The sequence below is a fragment of the Balaenoptera ricei genome, chromosome 20 (assembly GCF_028023285.1).
Source record: "Balaenoptera ricei isolate mBalRic1 chromosome 20, mBalRic1.hap2, whole genome shotgun sequence".
In the NCBI taxonomy this organism is placed as follows: domain Eukaryota; kingdom Metazoa; phylum Chordata; class Mammalia; order Artiodactyla; family Balaenopteridae; genus Balaenoptera; species Balaenoptera ricei.
The window spans coordinates 18,414,455-18,429,218 of record NC_082658.1 but is presented as its reverse complement, the minus strand read 5'-3'; the positions used below and the strand labels follow the sequence as shown (position 1 = coordinate 18,429,218).

The 14,764-nt window shown below is 44.0% G+C and overlaps 2 protein-coding genes across 3 annotated transcripts in view; one reads left to right on the top strand and one right to left on the bottom strand.

Annotated features, from left to right (window-relative positions):
* LOC132354513 (large ribosomal subunit protein eL19) overlaps nt 1–14,764 on the bottom strand; it is a 410,792-nt gene that overhangs the window by 236,068 nt on the left and 159,960 nt on the right. The gene's annotated exons all lie outside the window — the stretch shown is intronic.
* SPMAP1 (sperm microtubule associated protein 1) lies at nt 864–3,548 on the top strand. The gene is made up of 3 exons (XM_059908658.1): nt 864–1,070; nt 2,429–2,528; nt 3,391–3,548. The coding sequence occupies exons 1-3, from the start codon at nt 864–866 to the stop codon at nt 3,546–3,548; spliced, it is 465 nt and encodes a 154-aa protein (XP_059764641.1).

Sequence of the window (14,764 nt, the reverse complement as noted above, 5' to 3'; positions counted from 1 at the left end):
ATAATAGCACCTCAGAGTTGGTGTGAGGAGCAGAGGAATTTGTATAAGCCACTTTGATATGTAAAGCATCTATATATAAGGGTTTATTATTCAAGGGGGAAATTTGGGAAGTAAAAAATAAATATAAAGGAAGGAAAAATCACTTGTAACAACAATAACTAGGGAAAATCACTGTTCATGTTTTGCTGTATCCTATCATATATACATAATATTAGACAGAGGGAAGTATGGTACTTACTGTTTTATTGATAAGTATACAGTTTTTACTGTTTTGTTGGTTTTTTAAATTTAACGGGAGGAGGAATAGCTGATGAAAAGAATTGGGTGGGGAGGGGAGAAGTGCTTTAAGTGCGTTTACTGGAAATCAGGAGATCTGAATTCTGGTTCTGGATCTGCCACTAAATGGATTTAGGGAATATTCCAACATTTCTGAGCTTCAACTTCCAGTTCTGTACAACGAGAGTTGGAAGTAGATGCTCTCTGAGCTCTTTCTGATCCTTTCTGGGTACAAGCTTTTCAAGGGAACTGGGTTTGGGAAATATATATAATAAAGTGGGAGCAGAGAACCTTGCTCTTAAAAGGAAAACAGGGAGCTGGGCCCGACTGCGTTAACACTGCCCACATTCAGTAATCCCCCTTCTCTTCAATCTCTGATTCCTCTTGCATGGTTCCCTCCTAGACATCCCTGACCTCTGGACCATTTAAGCAACTTCCCCCTCAGCCCCGAGAGCCTACCTCGTAGGATGGGGACAGTAGGGTTTGTGTCACAGGAGTCTTTGACATCACGTAACAATGCGCAGGGGAGCCCCCACCAAGACCCTCCGCTCGCGCTAGAAAAGCCTTCGGAGGCTGCGGCGGTTAGGATGGCACACTTTTGCGCGTGTCCTCTGTGGCTGGAGAAGAGCTTCATCTTGGATGGAGTGGCCGTGAGCACCATGGCCCGCACCTATGAGCACGTGAGGCCCAAGCTCTGGTCGGCGATTCCACCCTACAACGCGCAGCAGGACTACCACGCCCGCCGGTACTTCCGGAGCCGCGTGGTTCCGCCCATCTTGCGGAAAACTGATCAGGTACAGGAGCGCAGCGGAGAACCCCACCGTTTGTGCCCGCAGAGCTTGGCCCTCGTGGCGGGGCCGACTTCCCAGATCCGGGCGTCTCATGGCAGCGCCCTCACCACCAGGGAGGCTCCCCGACCCGCACCCTCTCAGTTTTCTTAATGAAACCCGGGAACTGGCGGAGGCGGGAGACAGGTGTTGAGCGCAAGCTCACTGAGCTCACAGAACCACCTTCCACGCCTGAACTTGAGAATGATCTCATTTTGGGTTTCTGCAAGCCTCTGCCAAACAAATGGGTTTCTTTGTCCTTTTTGGCATCACGGATCCACCCTTTGGGGTGACCTCCCGCCGCAAATTCTCAAAAAGCCCGACAATCGGTAAAAAGACAAAGAACTGCCTAGGTGAGGGGCCCTCGGTCCGGTGACGTCATAGTTCAAGAGGGCTCGCTCGCTGCGACTTTCTGTGAGCTGCCTGGAAGGAAACCTCCCGAAGTTCTGCAGCCCTCGCTTCTCCCCAGGCCTTTTCCCTCGTGGATGTTGCCCCTCCCCCGCAGAGTACTTCCCCGGGATCAAAGATTCTGAGGCTATTATAGGCTCAGCTCCAATTTTTTTCAACACTTTTGCTTCCAATATTTGTGTCTATAATACATGTCAGTGACTTAGGGAGAGGAGGACTTAATGCGGGTTATTCTGTGAACAAATCTTGGGAGTTTTTGTGGTCCCGGGTGTTCGTGTGTGCGCATGTGTGTTCAGTACATGCATATGGACACACACATCTGTGTGTGCCATGTTTGTGTGTGTTTGCTGTCTACTCGTAATTTTTATAGCAGAAGGAGCCAGAATCTGGGGGAAAACTCGAGAGTTTAAAAGCTTGAAAAATAATATGGTGTACACACTTTTGAAATTTTCTATGTTCCATTTTGTAAGTATTCTTTAATCGTCACAGACACCATTTGTGGTAGGTATTATTTTCATTTACATGAAGATCATGTTTATTGAAACTTTAGTATGCCAGGCCCTTTATTTGAAGGCCCTTTATATCTCACTTAAATTTCAAAGCAAACCCCCATTTTACTGTTGAGGAAATTGAGGTCCAAAAAAGCTGTGTCATTGTCCTAAGGTCACACAGCTTGTTAGGGGTAGAGCTGGAATTAGAACCAGTCTCTCTGGCGTTAGACATTGAGCCCTTAACTGCCAGGCTACATTGCCTCTCCCTGAAAGGCAATAAGTCACTAAGTATATTTAATCTGTCTGGCCCTGTTACCCCTGGCTGTGACCTCTCCCTCCCTCAAACAAGCCTGGAGGCGGGGTTTGTACTGTGCATCTCTCTGCATCATGACTGACAGTCTTCTGCATTTTCTCCCTCATTCTCAGGATCATGGCGGTACAGGAAGGGATGGCTGGATAGTGGATTATTTCCATATCTTCGGGCAAGGACAGAGATACCTCAACAGGAGAAACTGGGCAGGGGCAGGCAAGTGCCACCTCCCTTTCCAGTCTCACCATGGTCCCACCTAGGAAGAGTGGTGTGCATTCCACAGAGAGAGAAACTGGGCCATAAAGAGACCTGGTTGGGGGAAGCGACCCAGGGTCTGACTGCATCCTCCAGCTCTTCCTCTCATACATGTGCAGATGGTGTCACAGTGCTCCCTAATAGTTATTGAGCATCCGCTATATGTCAGGTGCTTTTTACCCTCAGAGTATCCTCAGGTTACAGCCAGGGAAATTGAGGATTAGGGAGTTAAAATGATTTGCTAAGAAGGGCTGAGCTGGGGTTGGAATTCTACTCTTTCCAGTGAAAGCCTGTGTTCTTCTCACTGCTCCCAGAGCAGGCTGTGTCCTGCTCACTCTCTAGGCCCCATTTAGCAGCAACAGGAAAAGGGAGAGTTGAGACCTGTTTTTCTGGCAGGGTGAACCCTCCTCCCACCCCAACTCCACCACCCTTTGGCCACATTCTAGTCACATGTCCCCTGGCACCATTGGCCAAATTGAGCTCATCCATTTTCTCCAGCTGGGTCAGATGCAAGGGTGAAATTTTCTCAGTTCTCCTGGCAGCAAAGCAAGTTCAGCCAAGCCCAGAAATTTCTGGCCCTTCCCGTCCCAGCATGTACCATTCACGCTCCTCCTGCATGCTATTCCTAGTATGAGGTTTGGTTTCCAGGATGCCATCTGTCTCCTCCACCTCACCAACCCTTGGCTTTTCAGGATTGAGGGTTCAGCTGGGACATGGGAGCACTGTGACTATACTGGATTGGCCTCCTGTACCAGCCCAATGGGAGTGGGGAAAGCAAGAGGGGGCTGAATACAGGCTCAGGCCTCTCTCTCTGTCCCGCAAGGGCATTCCCTCCAGCAGGTGACCGGACATGACCACTATAATGCCAATCTGAAAGTGACCCAGGGGTTCAATGGTCAGTTTGGCTATCGCCGGAACACCCCAGCCCTCCGCCAGCGCCCATCTGTCTTTGGAGAGGTCACCCAATTCCCTCTCTTCTAACAGCAGCTCTTCTCTTCACACTCCTCGACCTGACTTTCTAAGATGTGTATATGAACTCTCAGTGTTACTTTATATTAAAACTTTTGTGTGTGTGTCTCCAAGTGTGCTGTTTCTTCTTTGAGGCTGGTGGAGGGGGCAAGCTAGTTTCTCCATCCTCGGCTTCCCTACCCTATGGAGGAGGTGGGAGGAGAAAGGGCATCTCAGGCTGTGCCCTTAAACTCCATGCAAACGGAGTGCCAGGCTTGAAAGGAGAGGCCTCAGGTCTCCCCTGCCGCTGTGATAAGGAGGAACCACACTACTTAAGCCCTCATCCAAGCTCTTCCCCAGGCATCGGGACGGCCCAGGTCAGAAGCTGGCTACTGTTTCCATCAAGAACAGAGCAGGCAGTGTGGCCACAGGGATTGGCATCGGTTGCCCTGAGAAGGAGTTCCTGATTTTCCTGAGTCATCCCATCCGAAAGAACTGACATCTTCCTTCTCCTTCCCACCCTCAACTCATCAAGAGGCAGAGGACGAACAGAGTGTATCTGGGGCCGAGGATTCTGACACAGTAATACCGTGTATACGGAAGCTTTCTCTACTAATGCTATGTCAGTTTCCTTTTCAGCTAGTTTCCAGCATGTCATTTTTCAAGTGCCCCACCCAGTTTCCTGGTGGCCAAGAGGAAAACCAGAGCAGATGATGGATAGAAAAGGAGGTGGAGCTTTCGAATACAAAGCTTGCCGGAATGCCAGAGTGGGTGGAACCTGTTTGTATTGAATCACCGTAAGTGGACAAGGAAGAGAGTCCCAGTAGGCGATGGGGTTATAACTCAGAGGTAGAGCATTTGACTGCAAATCAAGGGGTCTCTGGTTCAATCCTGGTTGCCCCCTCCCTTCCTCCTTTATCCTTTTACTTCCATTAAGTGGAAGTGAGTAAATATTTCTTCACTCCCAGCCCCAGGGTCACTAGAGGAGGAAGACAAGAATTCTCAACAGATTCTTGTTCAGAAGTACTAGTTACTCTCACATTCTAAATGACCACTGAGAACAGATCCCTGGAAGACTCTGTTGGGCTTCAATTAACACAAAGTCCATGAGGAAATTCTTAGTCTAAGATTAGATCTGAGCGCTGTGAACAGAACTTAGCAATATGATGTGTGACAGAGTAAAGATAAAGACATTCGTACAACATGTATTGTTGAGAGCTTAGTACACGCAAGGCTGCGGTGAATTAAAAGATGAAAGAGGGCAGCTGTCCTCAGGGAGCTTTCAGTCTAGTGGAAGTTGACACATTCACACACAGCCGTCAGAGGAAGAGCACTCTGTAGCTCAAGAAAGAGATACCTTTTAAAAAGACCTATTCAGGGACTCTCACCTTTTAAAAAGACCTATTCAGGGACTCTCCTGGCGGTTCAGTGGTTAAGGCTCAGTGCTTCCAACGTAGGGAGTGTGTGTTCAATCTCTAGTCGGGGAACTAAGATCCCACAGGTGCTGTGTGGCTAAGAAACTTTTAAAAAGACCTACCCACTTCTTCTAGATATAATTTAGAAATCCAGCTCAGTCTTGTCCCTGGAAGTGTCCACTGCTTGTGCCAAGAACCCTAGGCACATCTTCAGGACAATTCCTCAAGTTTGAAAATGCCAAGTGGAAGCATTTGATTGGCCGAGCCGTGGTCAGACATGCATGTCGTCTTCCTCCAGGAAGGCGACAAGGTGGTCTTGCCTCACCAGGTTTGACAACACGAGATATTACCCCAGAATTAGAGGGGTGGGTGTTTGGATGTAAAAATGAATGCATCACCACTACACCTTTTTTCCTCCTTGAAGAAACTACTGTAAGGAGAGAGCATGGTAAGTTATAAATTTCAGTCCTGGCAGTCAAAGGTTTGCTTTCTCACACCCCTTTATTTCCCATTTGTTAAAATTAATTAAATCAAAATTTTGTATTAAATCATGTTCACATTTTATCATGATCATGTAAATACTATTTATTATTGAGTCTATCCATATATACTGTGATAGTATTTCCTTTCTTAAAAACTTTTCTGAAGAAAATTACCTCATTTTCTCATTTGTGTATTTTTCTTTGTGCCTATTGGTAATTTGAACTTCAACAGGCTCACAGTACAATTATTCACCTGCTCCAAACCTACCAAATTAATTTTTCAAGGCAGTCCTCCTGACACCCTCCATCCTTCTGTTTCAGGCTGTTTAGATCTGCCACCCAGTTTGGGGTGCCTTGGGAATTCCCATTCTGTCTCCTCTGTGTTGGATCCTCTCTGTTTCCTGGGCAATGTCTTCCTTTTTCTTAGTTTCCTTCTTTATATGGTGGAGAATAATCCGCAGGAGCTTCTTGAGAAAAAATATATGGGAGGCAAAATTCTTGAGTCCTGGCATGTCTGAAAATATTTTTATTTTACCCAAACACTTGAGAGATAGTTTGTCTGGGAATAAAATTATTGTTGAGATTTTTTTTTTCCAGAAGTTTGAAAATCATTGTCTTCTAGCTTCTCTTGGTAGGTTTGATGTCATTCTTATTTCCATATGTGACCTGCTTCTCTCCGTAAAATCTTAGAATCTTTGTTCCTGATGTTCTGAAGTTTTTCAATGATGTACATGGTGATCCCTTTCAATCTAGAGATTCAAATCCTATCTTAAGTTTTATTTTTCTTTTATACTTTGTTCTCCATTGTTTGCTCATCTGGAGACTTATCTTTTCTCTCCTACCGTTCCTTTGTCTTTTTCTTCCCCCCTACTCTTCATTTGTCTTTTTGTTGTACTTTCTAGGAGATTTGCTCATTTGATCTTCCGACTTTTTTGTTAGCTTTTTGATTTCAGTTTTCTCATAGTTCCAACTGCTCCTTTGCTATTACATTCTGTTCTAGTTTTATGGATACAGGTTATTCTCTGGTTTCTTTAAAATTATGGTTGTTTCTGAAGTATTCTTCTCCAAGTATTGTCTATTTTTCCTCAGTGTCCTTTTTGCTGCTGTTTCCTTTGGTTTTAGATTCTTGTGTTGAGAGCATTCACCAAATAACTGGCACTCCATAGGGTACAGGCCATTGGAAGCTCTGTGTTCTTCAGTAGGGCTTGCTGACTGATGGATTTCCTTGTGGGGAGTCCAACGGTGAGCCAGCCTTTTCTTTTTTTTTTTTTTTTAATATTTTATTTATTTATTTATTTATTTATGGCTGTGTTGGGTCTTCGTTTCTGTGTGAGGGCTTTCTCCAGTTGCGGCAAGTGGGGGCCATTCTTCATCGCAGTGCGCGGGCCTCTCACTATCGCGGCCTCTCTTGTTGCGGAGCACAGGCTCCAGACGCGCAGGCTCAGCAATTGTGGCTCACGGGCCCAGTCGCTCCGCGGCATGTGGGATCCTCCCAGACCAGGGCTCGAACCCGTGTCCCCTGAATTGGCAGGCAGATTCTCAACCACTGCGCCACCAGGGAAGCCCGAGCCAGCCTTTTCATTTGGGAACTTCCAAATGCCTATATCTGTGGATCACCATGCCCCTATTCCTTGGGTCATTTAGTTTCTCCATAGAAAAATTCTGAGGTCTCCTGCCTGGGGAGTAGAACAAGGAGGAGGAAGGGAATTAGTGACCCCATTTTTTAATAAGCAGACTTTCGCTTAATCCCTACAGCCATTCTGAAAGCCCTTGACCACCCAGTTGGAAGTGGAGGGGTCTCACAGATTCAGTTTCCCCAACAGATCTTTCACCCTTGGGACTGGGGATAGAGATTAAGGATCTTAACTGCTCCTTATATAGACTTTCACCAAAATTCCCTACTTGCAGCCCACCTGGTGGTGCCAAGTTCCCAGCTTTTCTGGGATTCCTCAAGTATCAGTCAGTTCTCTTCTCTGTTCCTCTCCACAGTTCTCACTCTTGGAAACCACCATTCCATTTTCTGTCTGTATGAATTTGACTACTGTAGTACCTCATATAAGTGCAATCACACCGTGTTTGTCTTTTGTGTCTGGCTTATTTTACTTAGCATAAAGTCTTCAAGATTCCTCCATGTTGTAGCAGGTGTCAGAATTTCATTCCTTTCTAAGGCTGAATTTTATATATATAAAAACATATATATAAACACTTTGTTTATCCATCCGTCAGTGGATACTTGCGTTGCTTCCATCTTTTGCTTACTGTGTATAATGCTACTATGAACAGTATGAACAGAATATACAAATGTCTGTTTGAGTGCCTACTTCACATTCTTTGGAGTATGTACTCAGAAGCGGAATTGTTGGATCATATGGTAATTCTACGTTTGATTTTTTGAGGAACTGCCATATACCCAGAGATAGTTTAAAATTTGATGCCTAGTGGGACCCAGGTCTCCAGATTTGTTTCTTTATCTCCCAGGTCATTTTAATGTGCACTCAAGATGAAGAACCACTGTCAGAGCCAATACTTAGGTTTCAGCTTCCTCTTCTCTGCTAAATCACACATCCCCACACTGCTTTCCATCTTCAAAAACTGTTTGACACAGCTCTTCTGTTCCCTCTCCAGTTCTCTTTGCCCTTGTCAAGTTATATATGCTATTGTTTTAGAAGAGTTTTGGGAGGGGATGGAGCTATTGATAAATACACATGTTCCATGTTTGTTTCTCTATGATAATTATTTTTATATGGATTTTAAAATGTGCATACATGTGGCCTATCACTTGAGTTGGAATTCTTTAGGAGCAACTGCTTTGCTGTGCTTGCTCTTTCTTTACAGTGGCCAGGAAACAGTTTTCTTGCATTCTCCCATTCATTCATTCACTCATTTGTTCACGTAGCCACAGTACAGGACACCTACCACGTGCTGGGCGCACACTGTATGCCCCACATAGGATGGCAGTTGTTGGCCAAACAACAGATATAACTCTACCAACATACACATTTGGTCAAATGAAAGATGTCTTCAGTTCCTTGCCCTTTTTGTTGTGTCTTTGTTTTGATAGACACATGCCAGGATGATATTTGAAGTTGCTTTCAACACACTGAGCCACCTCCACCTTTTAACCCTAGTAATTAAAAGGTCACCTTTTTATTTATTTATTTTTTAATTAATTAATTTATTTTTTGGCTGCACTGGGTCTTCGTTGCTGTGCGCGGGCTTTCTCTAGTTGTGGCGAGCAGGGGCTATATCAGTTGCAGGGTGCGGGCTTCTCATTTCGGTGGCTTGTTGCCGAGCACAAGCTCTAGGTGTGTGGGCTTAGTTGCTCCGTGGCATGTGGGATCTTCCCGGACCAAGGCTCGAACCTGTGTCCCCTGCATTGGCAGGCGGATTCTTAACCACTGCTCTACCAGGGGAGTCCCCCACCCTTTTAATTAAGGATTGCAACACTTAACAGAATTTAGACTTATTATAGCAGGACTAGAATCTTTCATTACCCAGCAGGAGTCCCAACCTCAAGTCCTACTGTTCCCTATGCAATCACTACACCTTTTCTGTCTCTTAGTAGTTTCCAGGAAACCTGGGGGCTTTGGGTCCAATTCTACCCAGTGTTGCTGGGAAGTTTTTGAGAAAGGTCAGCTGAAACTGCCTTAATTAATTAATTAATCATCAAAGTGTGGAAGAAGGGACTTGCTGTCCCTTCCTTTTGCTCTCACAGGGCCCCAGCTGGGGAGAGAGTACTTCCTTACAATATTCAGAAGGAATGTCTATTACTGGATAATGGCAATGCGCTGGTGGAGGTCAGAACTCCGTGGTGGAATAGTTCATCACAAGGCAGCTGGTCCCTATTTCAATTCAGTTTTCTTCCCCAGAAATTCCCCCCTCTGTTTCTAAGAGACAGCTTAAACCCAATTGGCATCACTTTTAGAAGCCTGTTTGTACATTGATAGCTGAAATGCTTTTATGTCCCTTCCTTTGCCACTTAGTAAGAATTGCTTAAGTGGATGGAGTACCTGCCACACACTCGGTGCCGTACTTTGGCTTCACATCTTGTACCTCAGTCTGTCCCAAGGGTGGGATGGGTATACAGGTACATGCAATTTGACAGCAGCTAGCCAACAGGTCACAAAAAACACTGAACCACAGAGTGAAACAATTATTCCTTTTTCAATTCTTTTTTGTTCCTGAGTAACTTAAGGGAAAAGTTTTATTTGGTGTCAACTGTCTAACACTTCTGAATCCTCTCTTTTTTTTAATCAAAGAGAGTAGATGTAACTATCTAGCTAGTGTTTTTTATTTGTTTGTTTTGGCTGTGCCACGCGGCGGGCCCTGGGCAGTGAAAGCATGACGTCCTAACCACTGGACCGCCATGAAATTCCCTAGCTAGTGTTTAATAATTTGTATTTGATTTTCCATTCTATTAATGGCAAGTGATACTGGTTTTCTTTTTTTTTTTTAAGATCTCAACTTCAATTTACTTTTTTTTTTTTAATTTTATTTATTTATTTATTTTGGGCTGTGTTGGGTCTTCGTTTCTGTGTGAGGGCTTTCTCTAGTTGTGGCGAGCGGGGGCCACTCTTCATCGCGGTGCGCGGGCCTCTCACTGTCGCGGCCTGTCTTGTTGCGGAGCACAAGCTCCAGATGCGCAGGCTCAGTAATTGTGGCTCACGGGCCCAGTTGCTCCGCGGCATGTGGGATCTTCCCAGACCAGGGCTCGAACCCATGTCCCCTGCATTGGCAGGCAGATTCTCAACCACTGCACCACCAGGGAAGCCCCTGGTTTTATTTTTTTAATGACTTTATTGATATAATTCGTATTTGATAAATTTACCTATCAAACATGCAGAATTCAATTGTTTTTAGTATATTCACAGAGTTGTGAAACGGTCACCACAATCAATTGTAGAACATTTTCATCAACCCCAAAAGAAACCCCATACCCATTGGCAATCACTCCCCATTCCCTCCAACCTATCCATTTCTAGGCAACCACTGATCTACTTTTTGTCTCTATAGATTTGCCTATTCTAGACATTTCATATATATTGAATCATATAACATGTGGTCTTTTGTGACTGGCTTCTTTCACTCAGCATACTGGTTTTCAAAGTTCATCCATGTTGTAGCATGTATCAGGACTTCACTCCTTTTTATGGCCATATAATATTCCATTGTGTGGATATACCACTTTTATCTGGCCATTCATCAGTCGATGGATATTTGGGTTGTGTCCATGTGTTGGCTCTTATGAATAATGCTGCTATTGTCAAAGAAAAAAAATAGTTGATCTAAGAAAGAAATGGAAAATTTTATTCAAGCCAAATTGAGAATTATAACCCAGGAACAGACTCTCAGAAAGCTCTGAGAACTGTTCTGCCCATTAGAGTCAAAGCACAGTTATATATGGTTTTGAGACTGAGGACTGTACATTAAATGACAGTTTACACAATCCAGGTCCACAGGTACAAAGCAAGTAGTGGGTGGGCCACGGGTCACAAGATTAAGAAGGAAGGTTATCTCCTAAGGAGTTGTGAACCTTGAGATTAAGAAGGAATGTTATCTCTAAAGAGATCTGGTTAATGCAGATGTACAATATACACTAAAGGGGAGGGGGAGGAGGTTCAAATGGGCAAAGACAAATTTTCTGTTTAAATTTTTCTTGCTATAAAATACGAGTTCTATTTCATCACTATGAATATTCAAGTTTTTGTATGGATATATGTTATCATTTAACCTACATCTATACTGAAGAGTGGACTTCCTGGGTCATTTGGTAATGTTACTGAAAGTGGGGTCCGGCTGCTCACCGCTCAAAAGCCAATAAAGAGGCAAGGTTGGTGGAAAGGAAAATTTGCTTTATTTTGGATGCTGGCAACCGGGGGGAGGGCAGACTCCTGTCCAAAGGCTGACTCCCCACCACTGACAATCAGTGGGCAAGAGCTTTTATAGATGGAGGGAGGGGGCTACACGCAGAAAGCTCTGACAGTCGTCTTAAAATTGGTCATGCGGTGGTCTGATTGTTTTAAGTACAGTTAATCTTCAGTTCCAGGGTCAGTTTGTTCCCATTTCCTTGAGGCCAGTTCTCGGAATTGTAGCAGCTTATGTCATGGCTACAGTCTGGTCATCACGTAGTTAACTTCTGGGGGCGGTTTCAGTATCTACAAGACAGCTCACAGGACATGGCTCAGAATATTATCTATAGCCCTTGAGAAGGAACTAAAGGTCCTTGACTATGCTTAATGACTAAACTATCTTATTTCTCTGATTAAACTTATTCTTTGGCTAAAGTTTTTTCACAGACAAAAGGCAGGCAGAGGATATGGCGGGGAAGGACCATAGGGTCATGCTCTGTTTCAGTAATTATGTTTAACCTTTTGAGGAACTGCTAGACTGTTTTCCAAAGGGTTGATTTTCTGTTAAAGTTTCTTTTTCAAAAAAATTTAAGTAAATATTGACTCTGTATACAACAGCTACAAGAACTAATAAGTGGGGAATTCCCTGGTGGTCCAGTGGTTAGGACTTGGCATTTTCACTACCAGGGCCCAGGTTTGATCCCTGGTGGGGAAATTAAATTCTACGAGCATGCGGTGCGGACAAGAGAAATAATAATAAAATAGCTTCACAGTGGTGATCATTTTGAAATGTATAGAAATATTGAATCACTATATTGTGCACCAGCAACTTACATAGTGTTGTAGGTCAATTATTCTTCAAAAACAAACAGGGACTTTCCTGGTCGCGCAGTGGTTAAGAATCCACCTGCCAATGCAGGAGACGCGGGTTTGAGCCCTGGTCCGGGAAGATCCCACATGCCGCGGAGCAACTAAGTCCATGCGCCACAACTACTGAGCATGCGCTCTAGAGCCCACAAGCCACAACTACTGAGCCCGTGTGCCACAACTACTGAAGCCCACGCTCCTAGAGCCCGTGCTCCGCAACAAGAGAGGCCACCTCAATGAGAAGCCTGTGCACTGCAACGAAGAGTAGCCTCCACTCGCCGCAACTAGAGAAAGCCCGCGCACAGCAACGAAGACCCAATGCAGCCAAAAATAAATAAGTTAATTAATTAATTTTTTAAAAAAGCTGCTGGATTCTGAAAAATAATGTAGTTATTAAAAACAAACAAACAAACTCATAAAGAAGGAGATCAAATTTTTGGTTACCACAGGTGGGGTGTGGGGAGAATTGGAGGAAGGTAGTCAAAGGTACAATCTTCCAGTTATAAGATAAATAAGTCCTAGGGATGTAATGTACAACATGATTAACATAATTAACACTGTTGTATATTGTATATGAAATTGGTTAAGAGTGTAAATCCTAAGAGTTCTCATCAAAGGGAAAAATTCTTCTTCTATTTCTTTTACTTTGTATCTATATAAGACGATGGAAGCTTGCAAAAAAAGAATATAGGTGAAAGAATACATCCATGAGGAGGCAAATTCTGCTCAGTGAAGGAAGGATATAGAGGCAAATACATCCAATAAGTATTTGTTGTGTGTTTACTATGTGCCTGCAGTGAGATCACACCCTAGTTGGGGAGACAGAAAATAAACAGATGCATAAATAATCCCATGTCAGGTCCTGATACGGGCATAACCCAGGCAGAGGCGTCCCCAAGCAAACAGCGGCAGTTAGTGCTCAGCCACAGCAAGAGAGGGGCTCATTCAAGTTCTGTGCCAGGTTTGGGAAGCATGCTTGGACCTACAGCCCCAACCCTGCTTCTTCAGCACTTAACGGATGACATTTTGCCCTACCGAGTAGCTCTGTGTTGATTTCTTTCTGTGTGACTTTCGTTGACGCATACACAGAAAAGAGCACATATCAAAAGTGTGCAGCTCAATGAACATCCCACCCCAAGCACACCTGGGTAACCAGCATGCAGGATCCCTCGCCAGGTGCCCTTGCAGTCCCTGTGCCACTAACGGTTACCAGTGTCTTGACACAAACACCATAGATCTGTTTTGCATGTTTCTGAACTTTATATAAGTGGAACTAACAGCACATGCTCAGTGCATACTCTCTGGTTCTTTTACTCAAGATTAGGTCTGTGAGATATATTCATGTTGTTGTCTCTATCAGTGGCTTGTTTTTTTTCATTGTCTGACTCTCACAGTTTATTTACCCATTCTATTAATGGACATATGAGTCATTTCCACTATTCTCTCTCTCTTAAAATTTTATTGGAGTATAGTTGATTTACAATGTTGTATTAGTTTCAGGTGTACAGCAAAGTGACTCAGTTATATGTATATATATTCATTCTTTTTTAGATTCTTTTCTCATATAAGTTATCACAGAATATTGAGTAGAGTTCCCTGTGCTATACAGTAGGTTCTTACTAGTTATCTATTTTATATATAGTAATGTGTGTATGCTAATCCCAATCTCCCAGTTTAACCCTTCCCCCCACGTTTCCCCTTTAGTGACCATAAGTTTGTTTTCAATATCAGTAAGTTTTCCACTATTCTTTTTTTTATTTTCAGCCAAGCCACACCAAGTCCTAACCACTGGACCACGAGGGAATTCCTTCACTATTCTTTTAATAAATTTTTTTTCTTGCTAAAAAAAGAATAAAAGTGAAAGAAAAACATCTCACTATCAAAAAAATTAAAAATAAAATAGCGTCACACACACACACACACACAAATACTGGGACTTCCTTGGTGGTCCAGTGGTTAAGACTCCGTGCTCCCAATGCTGGTGGCCCAGGTTCGATCCCTGGTCAGGGAACTAGATCCCACATGCATGCTGCAACCAAGAGCCTGCATGCTGCAACTAAAAGATCCCTCATGGACTTCCCTGGTGGCCAATGCAGGGCACACAGGTTTGAGCCCTGGTCCGGGAAGATCCCACATGTCGCAGAGCAAATAAGCCCGTGCACCACAGGTACTGAGCCTGCACGCTAGAGCCCGTGAGCCACAACTACTGAGCCCAAGTGCCACAATTACTGAAGCCCATGTGCCTAGAGCCGGTGCACCACAACAAAGAGTAGCCCCTGCTCGTCGCTACTAGAGAAAGCCTGTGTACAGCAACGAAGACCCAATGCAGCCAAAAATAAATAAATTAAATAAATTAAAAAAAGAAGACCCCTCACGCCGCAGTGAAGATCCCACATGCCACAACCAAGACCCGGCGCAACCAAAAAAATAAATAAATATTTAAAAAATACTTAGGAATAAACTTAACAAAAGGTGGGCAAGACCTCTATTCTGAAAATTACAAAACACTGCTGAAATTAAAGAACACTCAAATAAATAAAAGAATATACCATGTTCACATATAGAAGACTCAGCAATGATAGGGGATGTCAGTTCTCCAGACCCATAGAAACAGCACAATCCCAATCAAATTCCAG

Excerpts from the sequence above, each read along its gene's own strand:
- SPMAP1 (XM_059908658.1), top strand. The coding sequence starts at position 864 with ATGGCACACTTTTGCGCGTGTCCTCTGTGGCTGGAGAAGAGCTTCATC. Across the intron at positions 1,071-2,428 it reads TCTTGCGGAAAACTGATCAG|GATCATGGCGGTACAGGAAG; the intron begins GTACAGGAGCGC and ends CCTCATTCTCAG. Across the intron at positions 2,529-3,390 it reads GAGAAACTGGGCAGGGGCAG|GGCATTCCCTCCAGCAGGTG; the intron begins GCAAGTGCCACC and ends CTGTCCCGCAAG.